Consider the following 9,232-nt stretch of genomic DNA (forward strand, 5'->3'; position numbering starts at 1 on the left):
ATGACTAAAATGTAAAATGTAAATGTAAAATGAAAATCGCAGGATATCAGTAGTTTCCCAGACACTTAAACCAGCCTGTCTGGCACCAACAATCATTCCATGGTCAAAGTCACTTTGATCACGTTTGTTCATCATTCTGACATTTGGTCTGAACAACAGTCGAACCTCTTGACCACATCTGCATGCTTTAATGCATTTAGTTGCTACAACATGATTGGCTGATTAAATATTTACATTAACAAACTGGTGTACAGGTCTACCTAATAAATTGCTCACTGAGTGTATATCAGCCATTCTAAAGCTGGATACCTTTACTGAAGACATTCATGACCATTATTCACACTCTGAATCCACAACCCTCTGTATAAAACGCTGGTTCCTCACCCAATTGACCTTAGTACAGCTCTCACTTATCCAGGCTACTGATCTCTGATCACTAATCCCCACCTTAGTACAGCTCTCACTTACCCCCGCCTACATGTGCACTGATTGCTAATCCGTATCTTAGTACTACATTGACCGAACCAGGACGCACCTGACTTGCGGTTGACCTGGTTCTGGGGGATGATGATCTGGCAGGAGTTGGCATCATTGGTGTTCTTGATGGGGTGGCTGAGGATGCAGATGACTCGGATCACCTGACCCGCCTTTCGGACCCGGTCCTGAATGTAGCTCGGGTCACAGATGAGCTGCTTACAGCGAGCCACCTACCACAAGGACATCAGTGTGTGTGAGACCTGAACGGAAACCTTAACGAGCACATCAGTGTGTGTGAGAGACCTGAACGGAAACCTTAACGAGCACATCAGTGTGTGTGAGAGACCTGAACGGAAACCTTAACGAGGACATCAGTGTGTGTGAGAGACCTGAACGGAAACCTTAACGAGGACATCAGTGTGTGTGAGAGACCTGAACGGAAACCTTAACGAGGACATCAGTGTGTGTGAGAGACCTGAACGGAAACCTTAACGAGGACATCAGTGTGTGTGAGAGACCTGAACGGAAACCTTAACGAGGACATTAACAAGAACCTTAAAAAGTCCCTTAATGAGAACCTTAAAGCGAATTGTAACAAGCACAGTAATGAACAGTGAAACATAACAAGAGTGTTTCCCCAGATCTGTTTTTACCTCTCCCTCAGATTTCACTCCGACCACATGACCATCCTCCATCACTATCTCCTCCACAGGCTTGTTCAGCATGTAGGTTCCTCCATATATAGCACTTAACCTGAGCAAGAGACAGGCAGACATTCATTGTTCAGTTAGGTACAATGCAAAGGCCTATGTGCAGTCCCCTCAAAAACTATTAGAACATCAATTCCTTTGTTTTTACTACACACTGAAGACAACCTAGTTTGACGTCATGAGATGACAGATCTGAATTTCAGCTTTTATTTCCTGGTATTTTTATCAAGATTTGCTAAAAACAATTTAGAACATGTCACCTTTTGTATCAGACCACCCAATTTTTAGGTGAGCAAAAGTATTGGAACCTGTGTCTGACAGGTGTTTCTTGTTGCCCAGATGTGTCCTGTTAGATTGATTGGTTAAACAATAAATAATTCTAAATGTCTACTCTTGGTTTTAGCCTTGGGTTTTGCCTGGGAAGACTGCATTTGTGGTAGGAAAGATAAACCAGCATGAAGACCAGAAAGCTGTCTTTGGGACAAAAGCAAACCATTCTGAAGCTAATAGGGATATCTACTGCACAAGCATTAAGGATTGAAACAACTTGGAATGTCCTGAAAAAGAAAGAAACCACTGGCGTCCTGAGCAACATCGAACAGGTCGACCAAGAAAAACATCAGCAGTTGACAACAGAAACACTGTGAGAGCTGTGAAGAAAAACCCCCAAAATCAGTCAGGGCAGGGGTGAAGGTATCTGAGTCTACCTTTTGAAGAAGACTTAGAGAGCAGCAATATAGAGGCCATACGACAAGATGCAAATCACTCATCATTAGGAAGAATTGGAAGCACAGTACAGAGATGAGCCAAGAATGTTCTGGAAAAACAAATTGTTTTATGGACTGATGAGACCAAAGTGATGGAAAGGCCAAAATGTGGAGAAACAAAGGTTCTGCTAATGATCCAAAACATACAAGCTCATCTGTGAAGCAGGGTGGAGGAAGTGTCATGGCTTGGGCTTGCATGGCTGCTTCTGGAGTGGGCTCACTAATCTTTATTGATGATGTAACTCATGATGGTAGCAGCAGGATGAATTCAGAAGTCTACAAAAACATTCTGTCTGCCAACTTATGGAGAAATGCATCCACACTAAATGGGAGGAACTTCATCATACAGCAAGAGCATGACCAAACACACTGCCAACACAACAAAGGACTTAATTAGGGAGAAAAAGACTGGCCAAGTCAATCACCCAATTTAGCATGCATTTCACCTCCTGAAGAAGAGATTGAAAGGAAAACCCCCCAGAAACAAATGACTGAAAGAGGCTGCAGTAAAAGCCTGGAAAAGCATCACAAAAGAAGAATGCAACAGTTTGTCAATGGGCCAATGGGTCGCAAGCTTGATGCAGCTTGACTGAAAGCAAGGGATATGCTACCAAATTTACTTACTTTATTTACTCTTTTGCTCACTTAAAAATTGGGTCATCTGATAACAAAGGTGCTATATTCCAATGTGTGTATCACATCTAGGTGTAAATACCAGGAAATAAAAGCTGAAACTCTTGTGTCATCTTTTTAATATCAACCCCAAATGTATTCAGTGTATTACAAAAACAAAAAAATTGGCCTTGCTGTTCCAATACTTCTGTAGGGGACTGTGTGTAAATGGTGTAGCATTTTAAACAAAACAGATACACAAAGATATAAATCGATACAGATACACAATGCTACTGATTACTAGAGGCCTGCAACATGAAATCGTGCTCTGCAGCGCCCCCTCTCAGGCTATGAGTGTAACTGCGTGCATACAGACCTGGCGAACCCCTGTGGCAACTCTCCCAGCCCGTACAGGGGGTAGAGGTACGGACTCTTCCCATAGCGAGCCAGAGACTCGCTGTAGAGCTTAATCCGATTAATAGTCTCCAAGCACGGCTGGTCCAGGTATCTGAGCACAGGGAAAAGGTACAGATATAAAGATACATATTTACATTCTGCTGCTGTTACATACATTGTCATTGTTTTGAATTCAAATACTTTTCGATGCTGAATTGCTCTTGCCTGGTGCAAGAGTCATCCGAGAGGACCAGAAGATGGGGTTTGCCGTTTTTGAGAGTATTCTATAGGTTTCAATCACCAGACAAGCTCGGTAAAGTATAGAAAAGTATTTGAATTTAAATAAATTACGTATTTGACCCAGGTCTGTTCTAATGTCATGTCAAAACATCACTCCTGGTTTAATGTTGTTGTTTCCAGCTTTGGAAAGCCTTCTGCATCAATGCCAGGCAAGCAAAGCGAGACAGCCAGAGAACAAGAGGGGGGGAGGGAGAGATGGAGAAAGAGAAAGAGGGAGGCTTTGCATCACTGAAGAAAAGGTGATGTTTTGAAAGTGCAAAAAAGGGAATATGTCTTTGTCTTAATTTCATCCAAATGCAGGATGAAACAGTTTCTGAAATCATTAGTGTTTATCATTAAGAGGGAACGCAGAAAATAACATAGTTCATAATGTGTAAATTCTCTTTACACATAAAAGGCTAGGTGTAAATGGCTTGGGCAACATTTTATTTAATTTATTTTTGTTTATTTATTTTTGTCTTAATTCATTTCTAGGTTTATTTAAGGTTAGGTCTTCATCAGGTAGATGAAATTGAGATGCAGAAAAAAGATGCCTGCACTTACTCGTCTGTCCTGTAGAGGGCCAAGGCATGGCCAGTGAAATCAATCACGTCCTGGCCCAGGTCAAACTTCCTGTAAACGTCCCTCATGGTGGTGAGTTTGGGGTCCACACCCTCAAAGGTCTTAGGGTCGTTCTCGTCAAAGTTGGCCACGAACACCAGGAACTTCCTGAATCTCCGCTTCTCAAACATACCCATGAGATCTAAACAGGCAGTGTAGAAATCAGGAGAAGTACCCTAAGCATCAACTCCTTTCTCCAGAGATTAAAGAAACAACCGTTGGAAAGGGGAACTCCCAGTGTTTGGTCTCTCTAATTAACTTGAAGGCGCAATGTTAAAGGTAGAGAGCCCTGTTTGTTTAGAACAGTAGTGCCAAACAAATGCTTTTCTGTAGCACGACCCACACATAATAGTTACGGTAGAGTGTACCTTCTGGTGCACAACAGTTTAATGACTCTATTGAAGTCTTCATCTCATCTGTTCATGTCACTCTTTCTGAAGAGGGTCTCCCTCTTTCTTGTATCTGTTCAAAAAATGTACCCTCCTCCACCTTTAATCCTGCATCTTTAACCCTGTTTATATGCCGTAACATAATCTTACTGGTCATCTGACAGGCAGAGAAACACAAAAGAAGTATGGTAGAATCTACTTTCAGTTATTGCACTGTACTTGTGAGACGCTCCCTTACTTGAGGCAAGTGCTTCGGTCTCTGTGGAGGGCACTTTGTAGATCTTCCCTCCCTTGTACACAAAGCTGCCCTCCACGACCTTAAAGTCCAGGTACCGGGTCACCTCTGTGTACAGCAGCATCTTCACCAGCTGGCCTGGAGGACACACATTATTGGCTCCACATTACAACCACACCCACACAGAAACAGCAGATATACACAAACATACACACACACCCAGAAACAGCAGATACACATACAAAAAAACAGCAGACATACACACACACACACATACACAAACAGACCCAAACAGAAACAACACATATACACATACACACACACTCACACAGAAATAGCATACATATACACAAACACACACACACACACACACACACACGGACCCAAACAGAAACAGCACATTTACACATACATACACTCACATAGAAACAGCACATACATACACACACACACAGATACACACACAGTATATAGTGAGGTCCATAAATATTTTGACAATTTCATAGGGCTTTAATACAGATGTAAATACCCAAATTGCAATGCAGACTGTCAGCTTTAATTTGAGGGAATCTATAGCCCTTTAAATTTGTGTCACTGTCCAAATACTAATGGACCGCACTATACACATACACACATGACCAATAGGTGTGTAAACACACGCACGCAAACAGACACAAAGGCATGCACACATACTGTGTGTCACAAATTGGACGCAAGCTTGCGCATACATAGAAATACACCCTCTCACACAGATACATCTAAACACACACACACACACACACACAACAAGGGGAAACAGCAAGAGGCTCACCATTGGCCATGAGAAATTTAGGAATGAGGTCCACGTTCCAGTCCCTCCCTCTGCCCATGGATTCTGGGGGGGTGTCTGGAAGGCCGAATCGCTTGTACAACTGAAACAGGACACACAACAGGAGATCATGTGACACAGCTCATATGACACCAGTCTGAACACAGCTGCCTCAGAGGAACAACGGGAACAGAGTGGAGAAGAGAAACAAGGAAAGAGAGAATAGCCTGAAGGACCCAAAGAAAGAGAAAGGGAGGGGAGAGAAGCATGATTTCATTTCATTGGTGTTTCACTGAAATCAACAGAGAGGCCAACAGAGACAGAGCTACAGGCTGGTGGGACACTCTCAAAAATAAAGCCACAGTGGAGGTACATTTCTGTTCTTCAAGGATCACATTTCCCAAATGTACCCTGAAAGTACAGTAATGTTCTCTTTAGGTGAAATGAGTACATTCTCCAAGCAAAAAAGGTACAAATTAGTTATATCTTGCTGGCAATTTTATGCTCCTATAGGGTACCGCCCCAGAGAGCACTTTTTAGGCACTTTTCGTACCTTTAATTCTGAGAGTGCAAACTCACCTTTACTACAACTATCCTGGACCAGTACTATCCTGCAGATCTGGGTCAAATATGTAATTGTTTTGGATTCAAATACTTTTCTGTGCTCAACTGATCTTGTCGGTAGCCACAATAAGATCCACACAGCCGTTTTTTTGTTTGTTTACAAAGGGGAGAGTAACTCCAGGACAAGTGAACAATTTCATGCTGAAAACATTTAATTTAGGGGGATTTTGTTGCTGTTAAAACTCAGAAAGGGTCCCTTTTGACCCTGAGAACAGGAAGGTTACATCATCGAGGACTGTGGTCCAAACGGGCACTCCTTACCTCCTCCAGTGGAGTGATGGAGGAACTTTCGCCACCATAGTAGGGGTTTCGGTCCATGTGAAGCACCTTTTTCCCGTTGACAGACATGATCCCGGACAGAATGCATTCCTACACAGACACGCACACAGTCCGACTCATGGAGGATACAGCTACATTATGAACACTGACAGGCAAATTAAACCTTCTTGTTTGACCTGAATGCCGACAAAGTTCAAAGTAATGATACAAACTAATTATACAAGTAAAGCATAGGCCCGCTAACAAATACAAGGGCACATTCTTGTGAGCACAAATGTGTTCATCATTCAAGCTGCCAAGAAAGCTCAAATACAGGCAGACAATGGCAATAGCCGACAGTGGATTTTAATCTCCACAGAACACAACCTTGTCAGCATGCCTTCAGGACACGGGCTACTCGTTACTCATACTTACCATTATATAATTTTTTTTTTTTTTAAGTGTTAAATACGCATACGCTTGTTAGCACTATATCCGGCTTCCCAATAACACCCTGTACACAGCAATTCCGGATATTTTAACACCTTCAACGGCAGTTTGTGCAATTTATATATATATATATATATATATATATATATATATATATATAGCTATAGCCTACAATCTGAAATTTTCAATCTGAAATTCTCGTGGCTCAGTTTTATTAATACGAATTTGCCGACACACAGGAGGACAATATCCATCTGTGTATCTTCAATATTATTTATCAGTAATGTTACACGGTTTCCGTTTTTTATGTAGCAGTGACTGGGTAATGACTTAACTGAAACAACCTCGGTTGTAATTTAACTGTTAGGCTTCGCTTTGGGGCAATAACACGCATTACATTTCGATCACTGAATGATTCCTGTTCTTTTTTACACATCACTGATTCCCCCCTCCCTCCGCACTCATTTCTTCTTTTTCCCGTCTGCGCAGAATCATTCATCCTTGTTGCCTCCGCCACTGTTCCGAAGTGCAAGGCACGCCGGGATATCCCGGTCTTCCAAAACCCCACCCAAAGCAGTAAAGCACAAACGGTTTGCAGCAGCTAGTAAAAATGGCACGCGCTATTATGCGCCGACTCGTAGTGACCGATACTCAAGAACAAATAGAGAAGCGATCATATTAAAAGCAATATTGCAATTTGTGTGGCAATTACAGCAAAATATAATTTTATCATATATCATTTTTTCTCTTCTTGCTGATATGTATCTACTTCGGCATAAAGACATGTCGAACTAAAAATCGTAGAGTAAATATAACTGGGCCTCTCAGAGTTAAGCAAACATATACGGTAATCACGATTGTTATCAATATATATTCTTACAATAATTAGAGGCCTCGGGACGACTGCATGTGACGTCACAAGGATGCTGTATTATACTGTTATGTAACACAAGCATTGTGTGGTGTGTGCTGGTCTTGCTTAGAAGTTGTCACATTATTATTGTTATGATATTGTTTTTAAGACTTTTTTTATAATTATAATTAGTGGGCATGCTGAAATAATTTGTTTTAGGCTGCCGTTTTGACGCGCCTAAAACCCTAGTGAATTGCCTGTACACCAAAAAAAATTGGTTTGTAACCACCGCATAGTTAACGCCAGTGTAATCACAATTGCCTACAATGATCTGCAAATGACATTAACATGTATCGTTCATTCATAGTATCCACATGATTTATACGATTTTTAAGAACAGGCGTGGGGATAGCACGAAAAGAGGCGATGTGACTCTGCTTCAAAACAGACGCACAACAGGGCGTGTTAACTGGAGACCCTGAGCGGAACATTATACAGGGGCGACCAGAAACGCACTCGCGATCAATAATTCAAAACGTTTTTTTCCCTTTCCGTCGTCCGCAGGCCTGTCACAACCGAATACGATGTGCCACTAGGCCAACGTCCATGACTAGTGGATTTGAATGCCACATATTAGAGTGGTAATCTCCCAAAAGGGACACCTTTGCCACAATGAATCTTATGCTAAATGTGCTTCTTGAAACATAATCCACCCTGTGTATACCAATATGTGGGGTAGATACGCATGCGGGCCCTTTCAAAAGGCATTGTTAGCATTTGGTTGGCTAAAGTATCATGTAGCTTGAATGCTGTATTGTCATGCATTGTAGGCTAATGTTGCAAATTCCTGAATTGAAAGTGCCAGTGACGCCTGATGTCAGTGAAACAGACATTGCGACTGACAACCCCGTAATTCATTCTGGAAGCTCCTTTTTAAATTGGTCTTTCTTTTCACCTTTTTGGAGATCGACATACATCCTATAATTATCCGGGGGCAAAATCCCCAAACATTCGCATCATTGCAGAGCCTTGACAGATACTCACTGTGAGTCCGGTGCCTAGTACGATTACATCGTATTCCTCATCCATGTCGTATCACCGCTGCTCCGGTCCTGCGACTGCCTTTTGAAATGCACGCAAATGTGCCAGAATAGAAATGAATACGTAAATTCAGTAATTTGAACTGTCGCTTTTACGCTGGATTGCGGTAAACGAGATGTCGCTAAGTTTTATTTATACAATCGTGAATTCAAAACGATTCCAGGAGTGAGTATTGCAGCCGGCGAGAACGACCAAAGATGGCCCTGTCCGTGGAACTCTTCCACCCATCCCAGATACGTCCGCGTCAGGAAATAGTTCTGCACCCTCCCTGCCCGGAAAACGTCACCCCTCCCCCTGCGATAGAATAATTCAACATTTCCGTTATCCCCGCCTACCCCAAAGCTGTAGGCTACGTGGACAACAATCCAAAATGTGTAATTCAGTGATGCACAGAGGCTACATATTTAGGCTTCATGCCTAGCACACATTAAATATTGCTTATAGTATTTTTACAGTTGTTCTTCATATTCTATCACCCCACTCCTGGAGACTGTGCAGTCGGTGACCTTGGTGCGGAGGCTGCCGTATTCCTCCGCCGGCTGCGTCGCTCCTCGCCGTGCGGGAATCGATACCTCAGTGGTACAGCCATGGATCGGGTGCTGAGCTGAGGCGGCGACAGGAGATGAAGTGCTATCAGCACGTGAAGACGCAT

At 42.5% G+C, this 9,232-nt stretch overlaps 1 protein-coding gene across 1 annotated transcript in view; it reads right to left on the minus strand.

Annotated features, from left to right (window-relative positions):
* The window catches only part of gdi1 (GDP dissociation inhibitor 1), a 15,501-nt gene extending 6,694 nt beyond the window's left edge, over positions 1–8,807 (minus strand). Inside the window, exons 1-8 of the mRNA XM_061257819.1 lie at positions 8,524–8,807; positions 6,180–6,287; positions 5,298–5,397; positions 4,490–4,624; positions 3,806–4,004; positions 2,943–3,074; positions 1,131–1,230; positions 536–707 (exon numbers count right to left, since the gene is read on the minus strand). Coding sequence (XP_061113803.1) covers positions 536–707; positions 1,131–1,230; positions 2,943–3,074; positions 3,806–4,004; positions 4,490–4,624; positions 5,298–5,397; positions 6,180–6,287; positions 8,524–8,568 — 991 coding nt within the window. The 5' untranslated portion in view covers positions 8,569–8,807. The remainder of the gene's footprint in view (positions 1–535; positions 708–1,130; positions 1,231–2,942; positions 3,075–3,805; positions 4,005–4,489; positions 4,625–5,297; positions 5,398–6,179; positions 6,288–8,523) is intronic.
* Positions 8,808–9,232: the final 425 nt, after the last annotated feature.

Source organism: Conger conger, chromosome 10, assembly GCF_963514075.1.
Source record: "Conger conger chromosome 10, fConCon1.1, whole genome shotgun sequence".
NCBI classification, from domain to species: Eukaryota; Metazoa; Chordata; class Actinopteri; order Anguilliformes; family Congridae; genus Conger; species Conger conger.